This window comes from Bufo bufo, chromosome 2, assembly GCF_905171765.1.
Source record: "Bufo bufo chromosome 2, aBufBuf1.1, whole genome shotgun sequence".
Classification (NCBI taxonomy): Eukaryota; Metazoa; Chordata; class Amphibia; order Anura; family Bufonidae; genus Bufo; species Bufo bufo.
Genome location: NC_053390.1, coordinates 635,896,023 through 635,923,318, shown reverse-complemented (window position 1 = coordinate 635,923,318; position 27,296 = coordinate 635,896,023). Strand labels below are relative to the sequence as shown.

Here is a 27,296-nt window from a genome sequence, read left to right as displayed (position 1 = left end):
TTTTTTTTGCGGGGCCACGGAACGGAGCAACGGATGCGGCTAGCACACGGAGTGCTGTCCGCATCTTTTGCGGCCCCATTTAAGTGAATGAGTCCGCACCCGAGCCGCAAAAAATGCGGCTCAGATGCAGACCACAAAAACGGTCGTGTGCATGAGGCCTTAGGAAGACATAAATACCAAGTGAGAGCTGATTTTTCATTTTTGACTAGAGTAGTCCTTTAAAGGGGTTCTCTGGGCTTTTTCATATTGATGGCCTATCCTCAGGATAGGCCATCAATAACTGATCGGCGGGGGTCAGACACCGATCAGCTGTATGAGGTGACGGCGCATGCATTGTGCACGTGCCGTTTCCCTTCTCTCTTCCTGTTCGCTGCTGCTGTTTCATAAACACCGCACCGTCTCCTCATACAGCTAATTGGCGGGGGTGCTGGGTGTCGGACCCCCGCCAACCTGAGGATAGGTCATCAATATGAAAAAGCCAGGAGAACCCCTTTAAGGGTCAAGGTAAGTAAGAAAATCAAGTCATATGAGATTTTCTAATACCTTATGTGCCCATACCCTTACAGCTTCAGGCAGCTATCACACTTTTTCCCCATTTAGACTCCAATGGGCTGCTGCACTTTGTTATAATTATTCAGGTCTGTGGCTGGAAAATGCAGTTGGTCAGTCTGTGTTGCCAGCAAGTGCATGCAGAATGAGGGGGAAGCTATGAACAAGCCTCTGTCTCAGTCAACTGTTGAAGGGGTGAAATGCATTCAATGAGATTCTCAAGAAAAGACGTTACCAAGAGGTGGCATCAAATAACCAAGTACTTTATTTCAGAATAAATTAGAATAACTAAGGATGTAAACTTACAGTGTTAGATCTCACTAAGACACTTTATACACGTTACAGAAAAGCAATGTTCTATGTGGATATAGTTAGCTGTGATTGGCACTGCAGGAACCCTGCCGAGGGTATCAAGGAGGCATTCACTTGTTTCTACTGCAATCCAAAACTAGGGAATGAGCTGCGGACGGATCTGTCAAACTTACAAGTGTCTGCTTTAGTGGATCTGTGTTCCTGGCACAATGTGAATTCTCTTGCACCGTACTCATTACCTGGTAAACATGGCGTCAGCCAGACAGGACAAGAAAACACATCGTTCAATAAATAAGGGAGGGGGACTAAGCAGATATTGGGGAGAATACTGTTCTGACCATAAAAGGCATCATTCACATATGACACAAGACTTCCAGAGGTTCCTCTTTACATCATGAATGGACTGATCTTTAGGGGTGTTGCTGGGCATGAAGCCATCTACTAGCTTATGACCAGCAGCGCCCCCTACTGACTACTATCAGACAATGCCAGGATCACCGGCATCATTGCAGGGAGCGCTCCAGGATTATTTCTGTGAAGATTTTCACAGTTATAAAGAAAAAGTACGCACAAGGGCATAAGCCAAACTACTAGTCCCCTCAGCTCAAATGTCTAGTGTCTCCAATGTAAGTAACAATGCTTTCCTGCACATGGAGACTGCAGTGTACAGACGAACATCAGGAGAGGACACCAAATAAATCCTCATTCACACAACCGTACTTTTGGTCCGATTGCACGCAGGATCCATTTATTTCTAAGGGGCTGCAGCAATTTTTGACAGCACAAATATGTCATCTGCATGCAGTCCGCATCGGTGCCGCAAATGACAGAACATATCCTAGTCTTGTGTATTTTGCGGGCAATAATAGGCATGGTGAAAACAGCGGCCGATGTCTGCATCTTGAGGATCCCTGGTTTGAGGACAGCAAAACAGATAGGGCAGTGTGAATGTGGCTTAGAAATGAATACACAAAAGCAACATAAAACCAAATAAGGAGTATGTATTCACAAGTTGAAAACTACACGACAAGTAGGTCATCTGTAACCTATACTTTCTGTATCATTTAAAGGCTTTCGTCCAAGCTGGGTCCCATGTTGTAGGGAGGAAGAACTTGGAAGGGATGATTATGATGATGCAAGGACATGCTGGGGTTCTCCAGAAAGGGCCGCTCCTACTATGGGAGGAGAATGAGGGAAGAGGAGGGGGACTCCCCTCCATCAACTCCGCATCCCCTAATAGAGCAAATGGATCAGGCATGTCCAATAGAATAGCCTATGGATATTTTGTAAGAGATACTGAACATATAGACATCACGCAAAAAAAAGTATAGCCCTACTCTGCTATAGATGCAGCCGCTATACATACAGGGGCTTTAAAATACACCACAGCATTTGTAGAACACTTTCTTCTGTATATAACAAGGGTAATTACTGATGTGGAGTCTTTTAAAGCCAATTAAATGATTTCTCTGTGTAGTCATTGACATTGTATGGTTAATCCAGAATGCCTGTTACTCAGTGTATTAAAGTAGTGTCGTCCGTGCAGTCACCATGTGTACAGAAGGTTTACAGCTCGCTGAGTGAAAGCACGTTCTCTGCTAACTAGACCCATATTCACTATTCAGGTACAAACACCAGTGGAAACAAGGACAATACAGGCACAATCGGCCATTACTTCCGCTTGCTCTTAGTGTCTGTTGTCTGGAAGACGCTGGATGCAGACATGAGGTTCTCAATATACTGCCCAAGAACTTGGTTTTCTGACTTCAGCTTTAGGTTTTCCTCTTTTACAGCATCAACCCGAGCAGAGAGATCTGTTTGGAAATAAAATAGTGGAAATATGGGAATGATGGAGCCATCTCCTAACAAAACGACACCCCATCTACATACGTAGACATGGGGATTCCCAGCTCGACATTAATGGCATACACAGGATGGACAGGTGGACATGCATGCAAGGCTCTCTCCATTTTTATAGGAGTGACAAAAATTCCTGAGCGCATTTATTCAGCAATTTTTGGAACTCTCACAGGAGTGAATGGTGTGGCACAGGCAGCTCACAAAGTGGGACCCACACATATCAGACACTTCTAGGGATGTCCTGTGGATATGCTATAAATGTCAAGATGGGATTACCTGTTTAAGATACAAAAGATACCTAACATTTCTCAAGACATTTGCTCAAATGCACAAAAACCATTTGGGAAAATCCGTAGCATTTATACTGCATACAGACATATATAACTGCCAGGAGTACAGATATTCTAAATTCCCTACTGGGATTATCTCTACAGCAAGTAGTGGAGGAGCCAACCCGGAAGGAGGCCATTTTAGATTTAGTATTCACAAATGGGAATTTGGTATCTGATATTACTGTAGGGGAAATCTTGGGATCTAGTGATCACCAGTCAGTGTGGTTTACTATAAGTACAGTGACTGAGTCACACCACACAAAAACAAAAGTTTTAGATTTTTGAAAAACTGACTTTTCTAAAATTAGATTAGTGGTATAAGAGTCCCTATCAGATTGGAACAGTTTCATTGGAGTCCAGGAGACATGGGACTACTTAAAAGTGGCACTATTGAAGGCAACAGAAAATTGCATTAGGCTTGTCAGTAAAAGCAAAAAAGGAAGAGACCACTGTGGTAATTAGCAGAAGTGGCCAAAATCATTAAAAACATAAAGATAGCATTTAGGAATTATAAAAACAAAAAGATAGCATTTAGGAATTATAAAAAAAACAAAAACGAGGATGACAGGCAAATTTATAAGATTAGGCAGAGAGAGGCCAAACAAGTTATAAGAGCTTCTAGAGCACAGGCAGAAGAGAAATTAGCTCAGTCAGGGAAAAAAGGCGATAAGGCATTCTTCAGATACATAAATTAAAAAAGGAAACTAAAATTAAAAACAAAAGAAGGAAGGTATATGGAAGAAGATAAAGAACTAGCTGACTGCCTCAATGAATACTTCTGTTCAGTCTTTACAAAGGAAAATGAAGGAAAAGGACCTCAGTTAGGAAAGAAGACTAATGAATCTTTTGATGCATGTGTCTTTACAGCTGTCTAAAATCAATACAAATAAGTCACAGGGGCCTGATGGGATACACCCAAAGCTATTAAAAGAGCTAAGCGGTGAACTAGCAAAACCATTAACAGATTTATTTAACCAATCACTGGCAACAGGAGTTGTCCCAGAAGATTAGAAAATTAGCAAATGTTGTGCCCATTCACAAGAAAGGTAGTAGGGAGGAATCAGGCAACTATAGGCCAGTAAGCCTGACATCAATAGTGGGGAAATTAATGGAAACCATACTTAAAGAGGACCTTTCACCGATTATAACACTATGAACTAACTATACAGACATGTAGAGCGGCGCCCGGGGATCTCACTGCACTTACTATTATCCCCGGGCGCCGCTCCGTTCTCCCGCTATGCACTCCGGTATATCCGCTCACTAAGTTATAGTAGGCGGAGATTCCAGTCACTAAGTTATGGTAGGCGGAGTCTGCCCTTGTTCTGCTCTAGCGCTGGCCAATCGCAGAGCAGAGCTCACAGCCTGGGAGGTTATTTTCTCCCAGGCTGTGAGCTCTGCAATGCGATTGGCCAGCGCTACAGAAGAACAAGGGCAGACATTCCGCCTACCATAACTTAGGGAACGGAGATACCGGAGGGCATAGCAGAAGAATGGAGCGGCGCCCGGGGATAATAGTAAGTGCAGTGAGATCCCCGGGCGCCGCTCTACATGTCTGTATAGTTAGTTCATAGTGTAATAATCGGTGAAAGGTCCTCTTTAAGGAGAGGATTGTGGAACATCTAAAATCCCATGGATTGAAAGATGAAAAACAGCATGGGTTTACTTCAGGGAGATCAGGTCAAACTAATCTTATTGATTTTTTTGATGGGGTGACTAAAATAATAGATGGTGGAGGTGCAGTAGACATCACTTATCTAGACTTTAGTAAGGCTTTTGATACTGTCCCACATAGAAGACTTATCAATAAATTGCAATCTTTGGGCTTGGACTCCCATATTGTTGAATGGATTAGGCAGTGGCTGAGGGACAGGCAACAGAGGGTTGTAGTCAATGGAGTATATTCAGACCAAGGTCTTGTTACCAGTGGGGTACCTCAGGGATCTGTTCTGGGACCCATATTGTTTAATATCTTTATCAGCGAAATTGCAGAAGGCCTCGCTGGTAAGGTGTGTCTTTTTGCTGATGACACAAAGATTTGTAACAGGGTTGATGTTCCTGGAGGGATACACCAAATGGAAAAGGATTTAGGAAAACTAGAGGAATGGTCAAAAATCTGGCAACTAAAATTTAATGTTGATAAGTGCAAGATAATGCACCTGGGGCGTAAAAACCCAAGAGCAGAATATAAAATCAGTGATACAGTCCTAACCTCAGTATCTGAGGAAAGGGATTTAGGGGTCATTATTTCAGAAGACTTAAAAGGTAGGCAGACAATGTCAAAGAGCAGCAGGAAATGCTAGCAGAATGCTTGGGTGTATAGTAGAGTTGTTGCGATACCAAATTTTTGATTCGGTTTCGATACCATGAAAAAGTATTGCGATACTCGATACCATTCGATACCACGCGAAAAAAATAAACAAAAAAAGCCACGTGCATTCCTCATTTTTAAAAATGGCGAATCGCGCAGTTTTTATTTTATTTTTTCTGTTCCGGCATTCACCACCTAGATTTTTTTTTTATATTTTAATAGTTTGGACTTTTCTGACGTGGCGATGTAATATGTTTATTTATATATTTTATATGTGAAATTGGGAAAAGGGGGGTGATTTATACTTCATATTTTAGTGTTTTTTTTTTTTTTCACTTTTTATTTAATAACTATTTCCCCCCTTAGGGGCTAGAACCTGGGATCTTTCATCCCTTTTCCTATTCACCCTGATAGATCTCTATCAGGGTGAATAGGACTCCACACTGTCCCTGCTGCTCTGTGCTTTGTGCACACAGCATCAGGGATGTTACCATGGCAACCAGGGCTTCTGTAGCGTCCTGGCTGCCATGGTAACCGATCGGAGCCCCAGGCTTACACAGCTGGGGCTCCGATCAGAAGCTGCCACTGCACCACCAATGAGGGGGAGTGGAGAGGTCCCTGTGGCCACTGCCACCAATGATTTTAATACTGGAGGGTTGAGAGGGGCCGGCGCACTGTGCCACCAATGATTTTAATGGGATGGGGGGATTGGGGGGGGGGGGGGGGGCACACTGCACCACCAATGATTTTACCCCTTTATACAGGAGGCGGGTACTAGCAGATCAGCGGCAGTTAACTGCCGCTGATCGCAGCTCCCTGTCAGGGGCAGGGTGCCGGCAATGCGATTCTGCTGCCGGCACCCGCCTCCTGTATGTGTTAAAGACTGACTACTGTATATGAGTCCAGACTTTCACTATTAGGCCACACAGAGCGGCGCCCAGCGATGTCTCAGCACTCACCATTTAGTCCTGGGCGCCGCTCCGTTCGCCCGCAGTGCCCCATTACTGTCTCCTCTCCTGCTCCACATGCTGCTGATTACTATCGGAGCGATGGGAGGAGACATCAGCTTCACTAGTGGGCGTTCCTTCTCCCTGGCTGTAGCGCTGTCCAATCGCAGCGCAGGGAAAAGGAACGCCCACTAGTGAAGCTGATGTCTCCTCCCATCGCTCCGATAGTAATCCTATCATTGGTGGCGCAGTGCGCCCGCCCCTCCTCCGCCCCTCTCTTCTCATTGCCGCCCCTCCTCCACCCCCTCTCTTCTCATTGCCGCCCCTCTCTTCTCATTGCCGCCCCTCCTCCGCCCCTCTCTTCTCATTGGTGGCAGCGGCAGCAGCACAGGGGGAGGGAGGACAGCTTCCTTCTCCCCGTGCTGCTGAGAGAACATGAGCGCGCCGATAGCAGCGCGCTCATGTTCAGAGATACTAGACTGCGCAGAAGCGCAGCCCAGTATCGAAAAAACGGAAATCCCGGTATCGTATCGATACCGGGACAAAAGTATCGATTGGGTATCGAAATTTCGATACCCGCAACAACCCTAGTGTATAGGGAGAGGAATTACCAGTAGAAAGAGGGAGGTGCTCATGCCGCTCTACAGAGCACTAGTGAGACCTAATTTGGAGTATTGTGCGCAGTACTGGAGACCATATCTCCAGAAGGATATTGATACTTTGGAGAGAGTTCAGAGAAGAGCTACTAAACTGGTACATGGATTGCAGGATAAAACTTACCAGGAAAGATTAAAGGACCTTAACATGTATAGCTTGGAAGAAAGACGAGACAGAGGGGATATGATAGAAGCTTTTAAATACATAAAGGGAATCAACAAGGTAAAAGAGGAGAGAATATTTGAAAGAAGAAAAACTGCTACAAGAGGACATAGTTTTAAATTAGAGGGGCAAAGGTTTAAAAGTAATATCAGGAAGTATTACTTTACTGTGAGAGTAGTGGATGCATGGAATAGCCTTCCTGCAGAAGTGGTAGCTGCAAATACAGTGAAGGAGTTTAAGCATGCATGGGATAGGCATAAGGCTATCCTTCATATAAGATAGGGCCAGGGGCTATTCATAGTATTCAGTATATTGGGCAGACTAGATGGGCCAAATGGTTCTCATCTGCCGACACATTCTATAACGCTTTCCACAGCACTTTACAGACATTATCACTCACTGGCTCACAATCTATCAGTATGTGTTTGGAGGGTGGGAAGAAACCCACGCAAACACGGGGAGAAAACACAAACTCCATGCAGATGTTGTCCCTGATCATATTTGAACCTAGGACCCCAGCGCTGTATGAGACCAGTGATAGCCACTGAGCCACCGTGCCACCACATATAGCCGTAAACTTCACCGTCTAGGGAGGCAACAGCCACCACATCCAGGCAGAGGTTGACACACATTTGTGGCTCTCCCCACAGAAGTCTATGGAGCTGAGCTTTCCCCTCTGCTCCCAAAAGATGTGTCCATGCCATAAATGTCTGTTATAGTGACACATCCTCTTTAGATATATGGCTGTGAGAAAATTAACAGAGAAACAGAGTGTTGAGCCCTATAAAATATGCTATTAACCCCTTCACTACCAGCACCGTACATGTACAAACGTGGCCCGCTCACACATGCAGCAGACGCCATGGCTGGCGGGTCTCCGCTGTTTCAATAACGTGATCATTAAAGCCTTTAAATGCCATGATCAAGTGAGGTGAAAAACCCGTTAGCTTACGATTCGGGCTTCTTACCAGCATCCTCTGCCACCAATCAGGATGCCGGTAATTGATTTTAACCTGTTCGCTACCAGCGCCGTAGCTGTACGGTGCTGCGAACTAGGTACAAAATACCAGCGCAGTACAGCTACGGAGCAGTGTTCACCCAGTCCCTGAGCGAAATCGCTCGTTTACTGGGTTACAATGGCTGCTCAGGCCGGCAGGCAGCCATCTTCCCTAGGGGCAGTGCTCCAGACTAAAAAAAAATACTTAGTAGCCATTGGCTCCTGAAATGAAAAATTTAGGAGCCAAATTAAATTTTTAGTCGCCAAATCGAAACCGAATCAAAATTTTGATATCGTGACAACGCTACGCCGATCAGATCCGCGTAGGGTTGTTTCAATACCAAAATTTTGATTCGCTTTCGCCACCATAAAAAAGTATTGCGATACTCAATACCACGCAAAAAAAAAACAAAAAAAAAAACAGCAAAAAAAGCAGCGTGCATTTTGCATTTTATGAAATGTTCGGCCCATAATAGAACAGTCCTATCCTATTTTTTGGGGTGACAAGGTGACAAAAAAATTGCAAATCGCATGGTTTTTATTTATTTATGTCTGTTACGGTGCTCACCCCATAGGAGATATTTTTGAATAATTTAAAAGTTTGGACTTTTTGGACGCAGCAATGCAATGCAATATGTTTATTTATTTATTGTTTATATATTTTATATGTAAAATTGGGAAAGGGGGGGGATTTAAACTTAATATTTTAGGGTACTTTCACACTAGCATTTTTCATTTCCGGCAATGAGTTCCGTCCTAGGGGCTCTATACCGGAAAAGAACTGATCAGTTTTATCCCCATGCATTCTGAATGGATAGTAATCGGTTCAGGATGCATCAGGATGTCTTCAGTTCAGTCATTATGACTGATCAGGCAAAAGATAAAACCGTAGCATGCTACGGTTTTATCTCCGGCGAAAAAAAACTGAAGACTTGCCTGAATGCCGGATCCGGCATTTTTCCCCATAGGAATGTATTAGTGCCAGATCCGTCATTCAAAATACCGGAATGCCGGATCCGTCCTGTGCATGCGCAGACTGGTAAAAATGTGTAAAAAGATACAAGACGGATCCGTCTGTCTGCATGACAAGCGGAGAGACGGATCCGTCTTTGCAATGCATTTGTGAGATGGATCCGCATCCGGATGCGTCTCACAAATGCTTTCAGTCACATCCAGATCGGCGGATCCGGCAGGCAGTTCCGACGACGGAACTGCCCGCCGGATCACACGGCCATAGGTGTGAAAGTAGCCTTAGTGTTTGTGTTTTGTTTTTTTTACTTACTATTAGCCCCCTTAGGGGCTGGAACCCTTGTCCTATTCACCCTTAGGCCCCTTTCACATGGGCGAGATTTCTGCGCGGGTGCAATGCGTGAGGTGAACGCATTGCATCCGCACTGAATCCGGACCCATTCACTTCTATGGGGCTGTGCACATGAGCGGTGATTTTCACGCATCACTTGTGCGTTGCGTGAAAATCGCAGCATGCTCTATGTTGTGCATTTTTTTCACGCAACGCAGGCCCCATAGAAGTTAATGGGGCTGCGTGAAAATCGCAAGCATCCGCAAGCAAGTGCGGATGCGGTGCGATTTTCACACATGGTTGCTAGGATGAAAGTCTATTCACTGTGTTATTTTCCCTTATAACATGGTTATAAGGGAAAATAATAGCATTCTTTAATACAGCATGCATAGTAGAAGGTCAATTGAGGGTTAAAAAAATAATAATAATATGAACTCACCTCCTCCAATTGATCGCGTAGCTGCCGGTCTCCTGTTCTTTCTTCAGGACCTGTCAAAGGACCTGTGGTGACATCACTGTGTTCATCACATGGTACATCACATGATCCATCACTATGGTAATGGACCATGTGATGAGCTCAGTGACGTCACCACAGGTCCTGAAGAAGGAACAGGAGACCGGCAGCTGCGCGATCAACTGGAGGAGGTGAGTTAATTTCTTTATTTTTTTTAACCCTCATTGGCACTGCGCCACCAATGTTTATTATACTGGGGTGTTGGGGGGGGGGGGGCACTGCGGCACCAATGAAGATAACTGTAACGGAACGCCTAGCACCCCGACCGGGTACCTATGTCGATAGGTGCTCCTAGTGCTTCCAGAGGACTCCAAGCACTCCACTTGACACCGTCAGCGCTGCAGACCCCACGAACCGCCGAAGCTTGGTTGAGGTCTCGCCGTCTCCTACCCACCGTGGACCTACGACAAGGATCCAGTGGGTGAACCTCTCCTAAATCCAGAGACAGGAACCAGGAACAAGCTCTTACAAGAGCTTATACTCAGGGGAGTATTATGATATAGCAATCCCCAAGAGTGTAGTTATCCCATCCCCCAAACATGATCCAAGACTTCATAAATGGGCAAAGCAGGAACTCTTTAATGGGTTATTTTTCAGCCTTTTATGCAGGTCTCCTAGCAAGGGACACTCCCCCTGGGGTCCTTGTAAAAGACTGTGACAGTTTATATTTTAGCCAATCACATGCATTTACAGTATTGAAACCCTCCCAGCAATTGTACACAAAATCCCCTTCCCTCTGTCTGTAACGCAATCAACAAAATACAATGAGCATTGTCTGAGACGCAATTAACTAACACACTGGCATTGTCTGAGACGCAATCCACAAAATACAATTACCAAACGTAATGGGCTAACTTAATCACTCAGACAGAAAACACACATTTTTCCCAAAACACAGAAAACACCTCTAAAACCCCACATATCCCCATAATGTATACATCCATGGATAGCTCTGATCTGGGTGAACAACATATCCAAAAGTCACCCAGATCTGAGCAGGGGTTCCCGAATTCCATGGAAGTCACATTTGGCCGGCCGCAAGCATGGCTTTCCTGCCCAAAACAGTTCCACAGATTTAAGCTGTGCGGCCGGTCTGTCTTCTCCTTCAAGGTTAGTATGGGCCATAATCCTGGGGCAGGAGGCAGGCAAACAGCCCCCTCCAAAACACAGTGGCGAGGTTGGTTTCGCCACACATCTCCCCCTCCCAGGGAAGACTAGCCAGATACCCGACCTCACGCCGGTCAGTACCTGGAGTTAGTCTGGCAGTCCACCCACAACCCAATACTGGACCTGTTGAATTTTGGGGCCTGACTCTGTTCTGTATGTCCCCAGCTGTGGAGTGGGCATCTGCTACTCCTTGCTTCCTTGTGGTTCTCTAGCTTGGAGCTGTAGGTACTTGGTGGACAGTAGCCAAATGCGCTCTGCCTAGATGCCAGCTCTTCCGCTGGGGTAGCCAGTGGGGAGTCAGCCTCTGGACAAGAGGATAGGGGAGGGCAGAGGCCGACTGCGCTCTGCCCAGATGCCAGCTCTTCCGCTGGGATGGGGTCAGGGAATCCTGCCCCCAGGACCTTGTTGCGGATCAGCTGTGGAGAGGAGGGATCGTTTACCTCCTCCTCCTGGCATTCCTTCAGGGTTGGTGGGGGATCCGTACCGGCCGTCCAGCATCCCAGTAGGCCTGGTGCAGAGACTGCGGTCCCATCTGCACCATCGGAGTTAGGGGTGCTGTCCCCCTGTGGTTGGGGAGAGAGACCGGTTGTCTCCTCTCCCTTCAAGGTACACTGCCGCTGGGCAGTGAGACCGACTGTCTCCACTACCCGTGATGCTGGTTGTTGCAGGAGTGAGGAACCGACCATCTCCTCCCCCTGAGATGCTACCTGCCACTGGGAAGAGAGACCGACTGTCTCCTGTCTCCTCTCCCTGTAGAGTATACTGCCGCTGGGTAGTGAGACCGACTGTCTCCACTACCAGTGATTCTGGTTGTTGCAGAGATGAGGGACCGACAATCTCCTCTCCCTGTACTCCCAGTGGCAGTTGATGATCTGGGCCGCCTCCCCAGCCACCCTGTTGGGCCGGTGGAGTGACTACAGTCCCATCTCCACCTGCCGACTGGGGTTCCTCCCAGTACCAGTCTATGAAGTCCCCTACCTCCACAGTTGGTGAGGAAGTAGGGGATACCTCAGCTGTGACTTGCCAGGGGTAGGGCTGCAGGTCTTGGCCTGGTATCCAATTGTCTTGTATCTTGCGCTGGGCTTGAATGGAGCGAAACAACTGTTGATAATCTTGCTCCAGCTCCCACTCCCTTTGGACCAGAAAGGTCAGATCTGCCCTCACCCCACTACTTGTAGGCCAATTGTGCAAGTCCCCCCTGTAGTCAGTAATGTCCCAAAATCTAGATTCTTCTGTGCTCCCAAAGTCAATGTCTTCAAAAGACTCCCACAATAACCCAGGGCAATTATATTCCTCACCTTCGGGCTTGGCATACTCCTCCATCCATGGAGACTGTCGTACTGTGTCCCACCATAGTGCTTGGGGTAAGCGTCATCCAGCCAGGTTTCCTGCCATACCAGTGTCTCAAGCTCTGACACCCACTCCGTCAATGGTTGCTCTCCCAGTAGAGGTAGTCGCAGAGCCAATCGCATTCGTAATCTCTGCTCCTCACTGGGAAGACTCTCACCCCTCCGACGCTGCACGTCCTCCAGGGCCTGGTGCCATACGCCTTTCCGTTCGGCATCCCTGTAATCCGGGTGATCTTCCTCATGGAATGCTGTGCAGGAACCAACGGCATCCATATTACTGTAGCCAGGGGCGCTGTACGGATAGTAGCGTTGCCCTCAATTTTGTAAATCCACGAATGGTGTCTCCGAGCTGCTTCTCCTCTCACTAGGACGCCATCCCACTGCTTGCCACCAATGTAACGGAACGCCTAGCACCCCGACCGGGTACCTCCGTTGATAGATGCTCCTAGTGCTTCCAGAGGACTCCAAGCACTCCACTTGACACCGTCAGCACTGCAGACCCCACGAACCGCAGAAGCTTGGTGGAGGTCTCGCCGTCTCCTACCCACCCTGGACCTACGACAAGGCTCCAGTGGGTGAACCTCTCCTAAATCCAGAGACAGGAACCAGGAACAAGCTCTTACAAGAGCTTATACTCAGGGGAGTATTATGATATAGCAATCCCAAGAGTGTAGTTATCCCATCCCCCAAATATGATCCAAGACTTCAAAAATGGGCAAAGCAGGAACTCTTTAATGGGTTATTTTTCAGCCTTTTATGCAGGTCTCCTAGCAAGGGACACTCCCCCTGGGGCCCTTGTAAAAGACTGACAGTTTACGTTTTAGCCAATCACATGCATTTACAGTATTAAAACCCTCCCAGCAATTGTACACAAAATCCCCTTCCCTCTGTCTGTAACGCAATCAACAAAATACAATGAGCATTGTCTGAGACGCAATTAACTAACACAGTGGCATTGTCTGAGACGCAATCCGCAAAATACAATTACCAAACGCAATGGGCTAACTTAATCACTCAGACAGAAAACACACATTTTTCCCAAAACACTGAAAACACCTCAAAACCCCACATATCCCCATAATGCACATTTGGCCGGCCGCAAGCATGGCTTTCCTGCCCAAAACAGTTCCACAGATTTAAGCTGTGCGGCCGGTCTGTCTTCTCCTTCAAAGTTAGTATGGGCCTTAATCCTGGGGCAGGAGGCTGGCAAACAGCCCCCTTCAAAACACAGTGGCGAGGTTGGTTTCGCCACAATAACTGACCTGTTAATACAAATACAGGAGGCGGGTGCCAGAATCAAATAGCCGGCACCCGACCTTTATGACAGGGAGCTGCGATCCGCTGCAGTTAACCCCTCAGGTATCGCACCTGAAGGGTTAACTGCCGCTGATCGCAGCTCCCTGTCAAAGGTTGGGTGCTGGAATCCCCGCCTCCTGTATTTGTATTAACAGGTCAGTTATCTTCATTGGTGGCGCAGTGGCCACAGCCCCTCCCCTCTTCCTCCGGTCTCTCTTCTTATTGGCAGCGGCGGCAGCAGCACAGGGGGGAGGGAGAGACTCCTCCACTGTGCTGCTGAGAAGAACATCGGCAGCGGGGCAGAGAACTATCATCCCCGATGACCCGCCGCTGTATTCAGAGCTGCGGCGGTGGGTCTAGTCGCAAATGGCGAGGTTTTTCCGCCCCCCCCCCCCCCCCGCAACATTGATCGCTGCGATTAGCCGATTTCTGCAGACCGGCCAATCGCAGCTCCGGATGATTTTTCATTCATCCAGGAAGCTGCAGGGGGGTGGAACAGGGTTTGTACAGGGGTGACTAGTGCTGAACTTGTCAGCACCTGTCCCCCCTGGGTCAGGCAGGAGATACCAGTGTTTAGTGTCCAGCCAATGGCAGCGCTACAGCTGCACAGGCAAGGGCTGAACTTCCCTGCATGCAGCCATTCTAGCTGGTGACTGCATGCAGAGAGGTTCTGTGCCCCTCTGTGCTGCTGGGACTTGTGGTGCACCACCACTGCGACTTCAACTGTTCCTGTAAAGAAGAAGAAAAGAAGAACATCTGGAACTGCTGCACAGATTTTTTTTCCCATTTGCAGCAGTTCTAGATCCCTGAACTACACTCCCTGTCCCCCCCCCCTCGTTTTTTTTTTACGGACACCATTTGGTCAGTGCTTTTTTTTTGTTTTTTTATTATTTTTTACAATTTTCTAGGTCTGCACAACTTTTTCTGCTTGTGAGCTGTGACCGTCAAGTGCTGTTCAGTGCATACCTGCCTGATCAGCACCTGGGGATTATTTTTTGCGCTTTTTTTCCCCCCACATCTGTTAATTTTTTTGGTCAAAAAGAAGAAACTGTATTTAGGGGTTTATATAAAAAAAAATTAAAAATAATATGAATATATACACACACACACACACACTGCTCAAAAAAATAAAGGGAACACAAAAATAACACATCCTAGATCTGAATTAATTAAATATTCTTCTGAAATACTTTGTTCTTTACATAGTTGAATGTGCTGACAACAAAATCACACAAAAATAAAAAAATGGAAATCAAATTTTTCAACCCATGGAGGTCTGGATTTGTAGTCACACTGAAAATTAAAGTGGAAAATCACACTACAGGCTGATCCAACTTTGATGTAATGTCCTTAAAAAAAGTCAAAATGAGGCTCAGTAGTATGTGTGGCCTCCACGTGCCTGTATGACCTCCCTACAACACCTGTGCATGCTCCTGATGAGGTGGCGGACGGTCTCCTGAGGGTTCTCCTCCCAGACCTGGACTAAAGCATCTGCCAACTCATGGACAGTCTGTGGTAGAACGTGACGTTGGTGGATAGAGCGAGACATGATGTCCCAGATGTGCTCAATTGGATTCAGGTCTGGGGAACGGGCGGGCCAGTCCATAGCATCAATGCCTTCGTCTTGCAGGAACTGCTGACACACTCCAGCCACATGAGGTCTAGCATTGTCTTGCATTAGGAGGAACCCAGGGCCAACCGCACCAGCATATGGTCTCACAAGGGGTCTGAGGATCTCATCTCAGTACCTAATGGCAGTCAGGCTACCTCTGGCGAGCACATGGAGGGCTGTGCGGCCCTCCAAAGAAATGCCACCCCACACCATTACTGACCCAATGCCAAACCGGTCATGCTGGAGGATGTTGCAGGCAGCAGAACGTTCTCCACGGCGTTTCCAGACTCTGTCACATCTGTCACATGTGCTCAGTGTGAACCTGCTGTCATCTGTGAAGAGCACAGGGCGCCAGTGGCGAATTTGCCAATCTTGGTGTTCTCTGGCAAATGCCAAACGTCCTGCACGGTGTTGGGCTGTAAGCACAACCCCCACCTGTGGACGTCAAGCCCTCATATCACCCCCATGGAGTCTGTTTCTGACTTTTTGAGCAGACATGCACATTTGTGGCCTGCTGGAGGTCATTTTGCAGGGCTCTGGCAGTGCTCCTCCTGTTCCTCCTTGCACAAAGGCGGAGGTAGCGGTCCTGCTGCTGGGTTGTTGCCCTCCTACGGCCTCCTCCACGTCTCCTGATGTACTGGCCTGTCTCCTGGTACCGCCTCCATGCTCTGGACACTACGCTGACACACACAGCAAACCTTCTTGCCACAGCTCGCATTGATGTGCCATCCTGGATAAGCTGCACTACCTGAGCCACTTGTGTGGGTTGTAGACTCCAACTCATGCTACCACTAGAGTGAAAGCATCGCCAGCATTCAAAAGTGACCAAAACATCAGCCAGGAAGCATAGGAACTGAGAAGTGGTCTGTGGTCACCACCTGCAGAACCACTCCTTTATTGGGGGTGTCTTGCTAATTGCCTATAATTTCCACCTGTTGTCTATCCCATTTGCACAACAGCCTGTGAAATTGATTGTCACTCAGTGTTGCTTCCTAAGTGGACAGTTTGATTTCACAGAAGTGTGATTGACTTGGAGTTACATTGTGTTGTTATATATATATATATATATATATATATATATACATATACACACACACACACACACACACACACACACATATATACACAGTACAGACCAAAAGTTTGGACACACCTTCTCATTCAAAGAGTTTTCTTTATTTTCATGACTATGAAGGCATCAAAACTATGAATTAACACATGTGGAATTATATACATAACAAACAAGTGTGAAACAACTGAAAATATGTCATATTCTAGGTTCTTCAAAGTAGCCACCTTTTGCTTTGATTACTGCTTTGCACACTCTTGGCATTCTCTTGATGAGCTTCAAGAGGTTGTCCCCTGAAATGGTCTTCCAACAGTTTGAAGGAGTTCCCAGAGATGCTTAGCACTTGTTGGCCCTTTTGCCTTCACTCTGCGGTCCAGCTCACCCCAAACCATCTCGATTGGGTTCAGGTCCGGTGACTGTGGAGGCCAGGTCATCTGCCGCAGCACCCCATTACTCTCCTTCATGGTCAAATAGCCCTTACTTTCAAAGTTTTCCCAATTTTTCGGCTGACTGACTGACCTTCATTTCTTAAAGTAATGATGGCCACTCGTTTTTCTTTAGCTGCTTTTTTTCTTGCCATAATACAAATTCTAACAGTCTATTCAGTAGGACTATCAGCTGTGTATCCACCTGACTTCTCCTCAACGCAACTGATGGTCCCAACCCCATTTATAAGGCAAGAAATCCCACTTATTAAACCTGACAGGGCACACCTGTGAAGTAAAAACCATTCCAGGGGACTACCCCTTGAAGCTCATCAAGAGAATGCCAAGAGTGTGCAAAGCAGTAATCAAAGCAAAAGGTGGCTACTTTGAAGAACCTAGAATATGACATATTTTCAGTTGTTTCACACTTGTTTGTTATGTATATAATTCCACATGTGTTCATTCATAGTTTTGATGCCTTCAGTGTGAATCTACAATTTTCATAGTCATGAAAATAAAGAAAACTCTTTGAATGAGAAGGTGAGTCCAAACTTTTGGTCTGTACTGTATATATTATTATTTATTTTTTTATATAAAAAAAATCAATTTTAGTTAGTGTCAGTTTAGGATTTTGCACGAACGTACCATTTGCACGTGTGCATTTTGCAACCACTGAGCACCGATCAGTAGTTTCTTTTTTTTTTTTTGTGCAGAAAAGAATTTTCTTTCTTCTAATTTTTGTTCTTTTTTTCTCCTAAATTTATTTTCCAATTTATTACAAGCCCCTTCACGTGTGAAACCACCTCATACACACCTCACACTAAATAAAGTTTTACACATTTCACACATTACACCCCAATAAAATAAAAATGGCCCGTCCGTCCCAACGAGTTTACTCAGCTGAAGAGGCATACGCATATCTTTCCTCTGATACTGAGTCGACCAGTGAGGGAGAAGAGGATGCCACTTCCCTCTACTCCTCATCATCATCATGTGATGAGGGACCCTCTAAAGCACCCCATGGTAGCAGCGGAGACAGCCTCCCAGAGTGACCCCATATGGACCGCACCCCCTGACGATTATCAGCCCCAAATTCCTGAGTTTGTGGGCAGCTCAGGAATTCAGATAGTGCGGGCTTCACTGAAATTGAATTTTTTAAAATCTTTTTCTCTGAAGATTTAATAAATTTCATGGTAACCCAAACAAATTTATACGCCCAGCAATTTTTTTCCCAGAACCCCACATTTCCCTATGCTAGACCCCTAGGTTGGACCCCAGTAAATGCAGCAGAGATGATGACCTTTTGGGGGCTCCTGTTGCATATGGGCGTTGTTAAAAAAAAAACTAAGATTACTCAGTATTGGAGTGTGGATGTCTTGTACCACACTCCAATTTACAGTAGTGCCATGGCCCGCAATCGATTCCAAGGAATCCTGACATTTTTGCATTACAACGATGATGCAGTGCCCACCCCAGAATGAAGCCGCATTTGACCGTCTGTACAAAATTAGGCCCATCCTTGACCACTTCAACGCAAAGTTTTCAGAAGTGTACACCCCAGAAAAAGATTCCGCCAGTACCTGCCCAGCAAGTGGGCAAGGTATGGCATAAAAATGTATAAAATCTGTGAGAGTAGCTCTGGGTACACTCACAAGTTCCGGGTTTACGAAGTGAGGGACACCCGGATTGAACCCCCAGAATGTCCCCCCCGTCCTACGAGTTAGTGGGAAGATAGTGTGGGACTTACTGCGCCCACTGCTGGATAAGGGTTACCATCTCTACGTGGATAATTACTACACGAGTCTACCACTGTTCCAGTCTCTAGCTTGCAGAGGTACTGTGGTGTGTGGCACAGTATGCAAAAATCAGAGAGGCCTCCCTAGATCCCTGGTAAGGCAACCACTAAGAAAAGGAGAAAGCCGTGCTCTCCTCAATGAGAACATGTTGGTGGTTAAAGAGAACCTGTCACCGGGATTTTGTGTATAGAGCTGAGGACATGGGTTGCTAGATGGCCGCTAGCACATCCGCAATACCAAGTTCCCATAGCTCTGTGTGCTTTTATTGTGTAAAAAAAACGAATTGATACATATGCAAATTAACCCGAGATGAGTCCTGTCCCTGACTCATCTCAGGGACAGGACTCATCTCAGGTTAATTTGCATATGTATCAAATCGTTTTAAATGCAAAAACGAAAAAGCTCCAGTATCCTAAGAGTTAAAAGGTTTTCCGAGATTTTTTCAAATTTAAGTTTTATTGAAATTTTTCTGGTACAACCAAAATAGAGACAAATGCACATTCAAAAAATGTTATCAATTTAAACATAATGTCCACAGAATTGTGTTGGGTATACACCCGTTATCACATAGCTTAGCTCATGGAAGAATATGAGTGAGACGTATCTAAATGGACATGTAAAATTTCAGTAACATAGACAGACAAGACATTAGACAAGGGATTAGGGGGGAGGAAAGGAGGGGAAAGGGTATAATTTCTGCTAAAGCGGTTAAACTTGCGCATCACGAAATGTGTCTGAGGAACGAAAGACTTCCCAGGGGCCCCAAGTCTGTACATAGCGTGTGGTGTCTGAGGGCGTAATACAAATGAGATCTTCCAACCTCTGATACAAGGCAATTTCGTCAAACCACTCCTCAGGTGAGGGGGGAGAAGAAGATTTCCAATGTCTGGGAGGTTTTCCGAGATTTTAATACTGATGAGCTATGCTCAGAATAGGTCATCAGTATCGGATCATGAGGGGTCCGACTCCCAGCACTCTTGCTGATCAGCTGTTTGAACAGCCTGTGCTGTTGATGTCACTTACATTAATCATATGACCTAGGCACAGCTCAGTCCCATTTAAGTGAATGGGTCTGAGCTGCAATACCAAGCACAGCCACTATCTGATGGAGTGCTGTGCTTAGTAAGCTTCTAGGAGGTTGCAGAGCTCAGCAGAGCGCTGCAGCCTATTCAAACAGCTGACTGGCGCTGGTGCCTGGTGTCAGACTGATGACCTATAGAGAGGATGGGTCATCAGTATTAAACACTTGAAAAATCCCTTTATATCTCCTGACCAGAACAAGAGCTGATAGGTGGGTGTGCCAGGAGTCAGATCTCCGCCAATCTGACCTTGAAGACCTAATTCTCACGATAATTTGTCAATATTAAAAATGAAGCACTTGGAAAACCCCTTTAATCAGTACAGAAGGTGATGAGTTGGCAGTATACATGGCTGTATGGTGAATGACTTTTGCTTACTAGCTGGTCAAAAAGTGTTTATGTCTGGAATGAAAAGTCTTCACACCCCACATGGAAAAAAATAAAAATCAGCTAGTGATGTGGACGAAGACAGCGAATGTTAAGGATCATAAACAATTTTCCAATGATGTCTGACCGCTACCTTTTGTTTTGTGTCATAAAAAGGCCAGGGGTGTGGAAATCGTATCGCCCAACGCCCGGGACATGGAGTTCCGGGCGCCGGGCAGGTAGTTTGTTCAGTAGCTTATCCCTGCTGCGGGCAAGTAGCAGGGGTGAGAAGGCTTTGTTTACCAGAGCAGTGGATCGGGGACGAGCTGGGGGCGTGGAGCGGCGGTGACCGAGCAGTGGGCGTAGAGCAGTGACGCATCGGCGGTGACAGAGCGGGGGGGGGGGCGTGGTGTAGTGACAGCGTGGGGAAGAAGAAATTACAGAGCTGGAGGGGTTCTGTCATGTCTCCGGTTTGGGGGGAGGAGCAGTTACAGAGCCGTTACAGAGCCAGGGGCATTGATAGAACTCTCAACTCTGCCAGCATCCCTCAGAGGACCCCCCTTTCTGCATGTGTTGTCAAACTGGGAAGGTGAGGGGGGTTCCTTTCCATGCCACATCAGCAGCTAGTTTGCCTAAACCACTTAGAGGTACAGGTTGTCATGTGCTAAGAGCAAGAGTGTGCACTAAACTAATTGCGGTGATCACATTAAGGCCTCGTTCACACCAGGCAGTGCGTTCCGGCCTGATTCTGTCCAGGATTAACTGCACCGCATTGCGGCCAGCTAACTATATTGTGGGGCCGGAGGGGGCGTAGTGGTCTGTGATTGGCACCATAACCATGCTCAACGGCTGCAATGCGATCGGCTGCACAGGATCGCAAGGCACATTATGCCTGCAGTCCAGTCCAAACAAAATGCCGCAAACACCATTTTGACCGGACCTCAGGCATAATTGTGCCTTGCAATCCCGTGCAGCCGATCGCATTGCAGCCGTTGAGCATGGTTTCTGGCGAGTTATAGTAAATCCGGGGAAGGTGGTGGTTGTTGGGGGGGGGGGTTGGCGTCATGAAGCCACGCCCCCTTTTCACACCACTTCCAAAAAGTGCCGAGAAGCCTAAAAAGTCGCAATTATGGGTGCACATATGGCATGTGCCATAATCTGCAACGTATTTACACCACAACACTGGCGGAAATGCCTTGATAAATGCCCCTCGATGGCTACATACATACAAATTAAATACATTTTTAAAACATTTTACCTTCTAATGTATGCTGAAGTTCCAAAACCTGGTTAATGAGCCGCGTCTTTTCTTCCAGTTCGACCTGATTTTCTACTTCCAGCACTAAACATAGGGAATAAATTCACTTACTATTAAATTATTCTCTTTTTTTTTTTTTACTTTTTTTTTATCCGTTTGTCTACTTGATTATGTCTGGAAATGTTTTAGTAATCAGTAGGGTTGTCCCGATACCACTTTTTTAGGACCGAGTACAAGTACCGATACTTTTTTTCAAGTAGTCACCGATACCGAATACCGATACTTTTTTTAAATGTCATGTGACCGTTTTGGGGGATCTGTGGATCTGTGGATGACGCACTGTCATGTGGGGGATCTGTGGATGGCACTGTTATGGGGATCTGTGGATGGCACTGTTATGGGGGATCTGTGGATGGCACTGTTATGGGGGATCTGTGGATGGCACTGTTATGGGGGATCTGTGGATGGCACTGTTATGGGGGATCTGTGGATGGCACTGTTATGGGGGATCTGTGGATGGCACTGTTATGGGGGATCTGTGGATGGCACTGTTATGGGGGATCTGTGGATGGCGCTGTTATGGGGGATCTGTGGATGGCGCTGTTATGGGGGATCTGTGGATGGCGCTGTTATGGGGGATCTGTGGATGGCGCTGTTATGGGGATCTGTGGATGGCGCTGTTATGGGGATCTGTGGATGGTGCTGTTATGGGGGATCTGTGGATGGCACTGTTATGGGGATCTGTGGATGGCACTGTTATGGGGGATCTGTGGATGGCACTGTTATGGGGGATCTGTGGATGGCACTGTTATGGGGGATCTGTGGATGGCACTGTTATGGGGGATCTGTGGATGGCACTGTTATGGGGGATCTGTGGATGGTACTGCTATGGGGTGGGATATCTGTGGATGGCATTGTTATGGGGTGGGGGGATCTGAGGATGGCATTGTTATTTGGTGGGGGATCTGTGGATGGTGCTGTTATAGGGGATCTGTGGATGGAACTGTTATGGGGAGGATCTGTGGCTGACACTGCTATATGTCATCCACAGATCCCCCTCATAACAGTGTCCCCCAATACACCGGGCCCCGCCGCTCACCGAAGTATTTATAAACGTGAATCCTTATCCTGTTGTTAAGTTGAACTAACGCTGCCCTCTCTCATGTTCCCCTGTATCCCCCTGTATCTCCACAGCACTTACTTAAGCTTCCATAGCAGGCAGAGCGGACGGCACCAGTAACGTCACTCACTGACGTCGCGCGCCTGCTCCGCCTGCTTCACTCATAAAGTGGGCGGAGCAGGCGCTCTACGTCAGTGAGTGACGTTACTGCTGCCGTCTGCTCTGCCTGCTATGGAAGCTTAAGTAAGTGCTGTGGGGATACAGGGGGGACATGGGAGAGGGCAGCGTTAGTTCAACTTAACAACAGGATAAGGATTCACGTTTATAAATACTTCGGTGAGCGGCGGGGCCCCGCCCATAGTTACGCCCATAGTATTCTATTTATGTATCGGGGCGGGGTATTGGCGGCTGAGTACCGCCGAGAAAACTCGGAATCGGTCCCGATACCGATACTAGTATCGGTATCGGGACAACCCTAGTAATCAGTGTGGGGAAAGAGGTTTTCCAGGCTCCTGATATTGATTACCTATCCTAAGGATAGATCATTAAAATCTGACTGGTGAGGGTCTAACACCCTGCACCCCCACCGATCAGCTGAACTTGCGCTGTGAATGGAGCAGGAAGCACGGCTCCATTCAAAGTGTACTGGCTGTGCAGCCCAGCTCCGATTGAAGTGAATGGGAGCAGAGCTGCAGTACCCGACACGGCCACTATACTTTGAATGGAGCCGTGCTTCCGGCTCCACTCACAGCTCAAGTTTTAGCGCCAGAGGCTGCAGGGAACAGCAGTTCAGTGGGGATCACTGGTGTCATCAATATCAGGAGCCTGGAAAACCCCTTTAATATAGTTATCAATGGGCAATTATTTACATTATAATAAAAATATGACCCAACCACCCCACATCGTATCCACCATGGTCAAAAAACACTTATTACAGAACAGTAAATATTACAAAATGACCAGAACAAAAAAACGGCATAAATAATGTACCACATAAATCTCCATCTGAAACCAGTAAGACCAGAAGAAAACGAATTAGTACAAAGAAAAAAGACAAACAGAAAATGACAATCTGCAGATGTAAAAGCTTGGCGGTATCCTCACCTACTTCTATCCAATTTACCAAATTACCAGGTAATAAGCAAGGATTATTGTCACGTACCATCCATGTCGGAATTCATCATGGCTGAAGGCAAGTCTTGCGGCGTCAACTGTAACTGCGATGAGCTAAACTCTATAAAATAAGAAATGGTATATATCGGCAGGTATAGATGAAAGCAGAACGATCCCGGCATATAGAGAAGGCGAGGTGCCCCAGAACTACGTCAATAATAGTGCATTATCCAGAAGGACAATAGGCCTTGCATATAGTGGGCATAATGAAGGCCTTCAGTCACTCCCAGAGTAGCTGCTGGTCACACACCACTACCTAGAAGTGTAGCAGCACATGCGCAGTCAGTGCCACCCAGAGCAGCGGTGCAGGTGCGAGATTGTCAGGGCTTTCCGAGATGTCTCGCCCTGTCCTCAGCTTCGGGGACACAATCTTGCTTGGACAAATTGATTTGCTCATTTCTACAGCGGAGATAAAATCCACACAAATCCATGGCGGAAAATCCTAAAGGAGTAAGAAGGTGTCCTGAGCGGTTTCTGTAGCTCCCACCTCCCCACTCATTCACCGCTTGGATGTGGTGGTTACAGGCAGAGTCATTCTTGACACCGCCGTGGCATATCCTGCAGATATTCTGGGTGTGGTGGGAATACCACTTTAAAGGGGTTGTCCAGGATTAGAAAAACATAGCTGCTTTATTTGAAAAAATATAAAAATAAACACAAAAAAAATAAAAACAGCCCTACACCTGTCCATGGGCTGAGTATGCTATTGACGTAGAAGGGGCTGAGCTGTAATGCCAGCTGTGGGGCTGTTTTAGGAATAAAGCAGCCATCTTTTTCTAATCCGGGACGACCGCTTTGAGAGAACTAATCACAGCAGTGTGCAAATTCACACAATCCTGAAAAATGGCTGTGTGTGACGGCTGGTACATAAAGAACCAATTGAGGTCAATGGGGCTATTCACGCAGCCATTTTGTTTATAACAGTCAGTGAATAGCGGTCTTCAAAAACTAGGACAATTCCTGTTTTTTTGGCAGTATTCATGACCAGACAGATCCCAATGGGACCACAGCCGTTTAGACAGGAGTGCACTAATGGGGGTTAAAAAGGGGTACAGGAGGGGGAAAAAAAGCCATACAGTGGGAAAAAAAAAAAAAAAGCCTCAACCACTTGCCTGAGCAGGGACACTCGCCCCTCACTGGATGCGGCAGGACCTGCGCTCAGTGTGAGGACATCCTGCAGCCTCCAGTCCCCACATGTGCAAGTGAATGAGTTTTTTTTTTATTTATTTTTAAAAAGCATACTGGGGGCATTATGAGGGCACTGCAAGTTTGCGGATTAAAAAAAATAATAATAATAAAAAGAAGAAAAGAAAACAGCCGAAAAAGAAAGGGAAATTAGTGATTCAAAACAGACAGAAAATGAATGCACAAATGGTTGGGGGGAAAAAAAAAAAAGTTAAAAGTTGACAGCGTGTCCATTTTTCCCCCACTGTCGTGTGCATGTAGCCTTACTGCCCGATCCTTCTCTCCTCCAGCATCTGCCGCATATTCTTGGGCCCTTGGGAATCAGCGGGTTCTGCCGACATTCACCTGATGCGCGTGGTACCAGTGCAGGAAGTCATTTAGCGGAAGATGAAGGCCAAAGTAAAAATGGAGCTCCATTAACGAGCGCCCCAGCCACATTGATATTAGCAGAGCTTCTGGCAATTATTCCCATTTACGGATGCAGTCCCTTCCAAACACTGTTATAAATCTATGCGGAGTGGTGTATATAGCGAGGCCCCAAGTGAAATCGCCTGAGACCCAATCCCATCACTAGGTATATGGCTCCTGAAAACTGTTCTATGTGTCTGTACCATAAGTCCTAAATGACATGTGTCTTATCAGATGGACCTTGTAAGGACCCAAATCAATATATACGTCAATGTCCACAGATATATATGCACATAACTGCCAAAATTCAGGGTAGCAAGAACGTGGCTAATTGAGGGGATGAGGATTTAGATAATATCTTAATAACAAAGCTGGAAGTGTTGTCATGGGGGCCCAGGCTTTAGGCAATGCGTGTGAGACTTAAAAAACTGATAATGAAGTACTAACACTGAATTCTGATGTTTAGCAGATCCTTTAGCTCATCCGAAATTATTCGCCTAGGCTTGAATACTGTGCATGCAGTGATACACTGTGACAAACCCTCTACACACGAGAGAGAGAGCGGTGCAGCTGATGTGTTTAGTCAGGGACTGTCTAGACTGGATACAAAGATAGTGAACTGTCAGTACTGAAGGGTCTGTCTCATAAAGACAACCCCTGTCTATAGTAGATATAGAAGCGGTCCTCTACATGAGGCCCCGTTATGTAACCAGTGACATGTATACTACATCACTTCTGCTGCGGGCACAGCATGGGAAATGGCTGGCTGGCTGTGCCCTCCCCGAGCAAACCACTGCCAGGAGTCACATCCATTTGCCACCGAGGCCTTCTCTATCCACAGGAACTAGTCTCTGATGAGAGGTTTTTTTTTGTTCTAGGATTTAAACCATATTGTTCCTATTCACTGACAGCAAACAGTTATGATGAGGAAATATAAATAATATTAAAAATCTTGCAGGCATTCAGAAACATAGCACAAGCATTAATGCTATATAGCAGGGATGGCCAACCTGAGGCTCTCCAGCTGTTGCAAAACTACAACTCCCATCATGCCCAGATAGTCTACAGCTATCAGCCTACAGCAGGGCATGGTGGGAGTTGTAGTTTTACAACAGCTGCAGAGCCACAGGTTGGCCATGCTTGCTATACAGTAAGTACCCCATCCTTCAGGAATAACTGGAGAGGATCTAATCCGACAACACAGCATGAACTGACACGCTGCAGATGTGGGGTACATTCCCACGACCGTATCGTCCGATCCACATTTTGGCAGAATAGATGCGGATCCATTCATTCCTATAGGTAGGGGTTCCAGGACTTAGATACTGATGACCCATCCTCCAGATAAGTCTTCAGTATCAGACCTATGGGGGTCCGACACCTGGCCTCTAGAAGACTCCATCTGGGGTCATACTGCCGAATTCACTTGAATAGGAGTGGAGTTGCAGCAATACAAGATGGGGCCCCCCCAACATTGGGAATGTGGGGCTCAGCTGCTCAGAGTACCCCTTAATGTTCCATGCAGATGGGCTGCCTTATTATAACAAGTGATGGAAAAGACCAGAGGTAAACCACAGGTACAGACAGCTTCCAGGGACTCACCTACCCGGGCCGGGCGCTGTCCGCTGCCTCGTCTGATGTACACACATACACAGCTGTCCACTCCCCTGGACCCTCCTCTGCGACACAGGGCAGAACTGGCCAGACGTGCCCCCCAGCGTACTGACGTGCCCATACCCGCAATTACTATCGAATAAACAAGCCTTACGACTCTGTCCCTACTACCGGAGCCATATTTGCGAAGCCAGCGCCCCAAACTTGAATGACGCTGACTTCACAAAGATGGCTTCTTCACTGAAAGTGAAACAAAAGCACTGGAGACAGGTTCTCTCGACCTTCTATATAGCATGGCAGCTCAAGGAAAAGAAATAGAAGATTGTGATTGGATGTTCGTCCGCTAGAATCCCTGTTAGCTGGTAGGCACTCCATGCGCCGTAAGGGACGTTGGGACGTCACTGGGTCACGTGACATGCTAAAGTCACGTGGGTTTGA

General features: G+C 46.7%; 1 protein-coding gene across 2 annotated transcripts; it reads right to left on the bottom strand.

Moving 5' to 3' along the window:
• Positions 1–1,895: 1,895 nt before the first annotated feature.
• SCOC (short coiled-coil protein) lies at positions 1,896–26,996 on the bottom strand. Of its 2 annotated transcripts, none has more exons than XM_040418476.1 (4): positions 26,847–26,996; positions 23,641–23,712; positions 21,359–21,442; positions 1,896–2,675 (listed from the first exon to the last, which is right to left on the bottom strand). In XM_040418476.1, exons 1-4 carry the CDS (start codon positions 26,977–26,979, stop codon positions 2,533–2,535), a joined length of 432 nt encoding a protein of 143 aa, XP_040274410.1. In that variant the 5' UTR covers positions 26,980–26,996; the 3' UTR covers positions 1,896–2,532. The 2 variants fall into 2 exon arrangements, with proteins under 2 accessions (XP_040274410.1, XP_040274411.1); XM_040418477.1 differs by having other exon boundaries at positions 2,533–2,675; positions 26,851–26,994.
• Between the last annotated feature and the right edge of the window lie 300 nt (positions 26,997–27,296).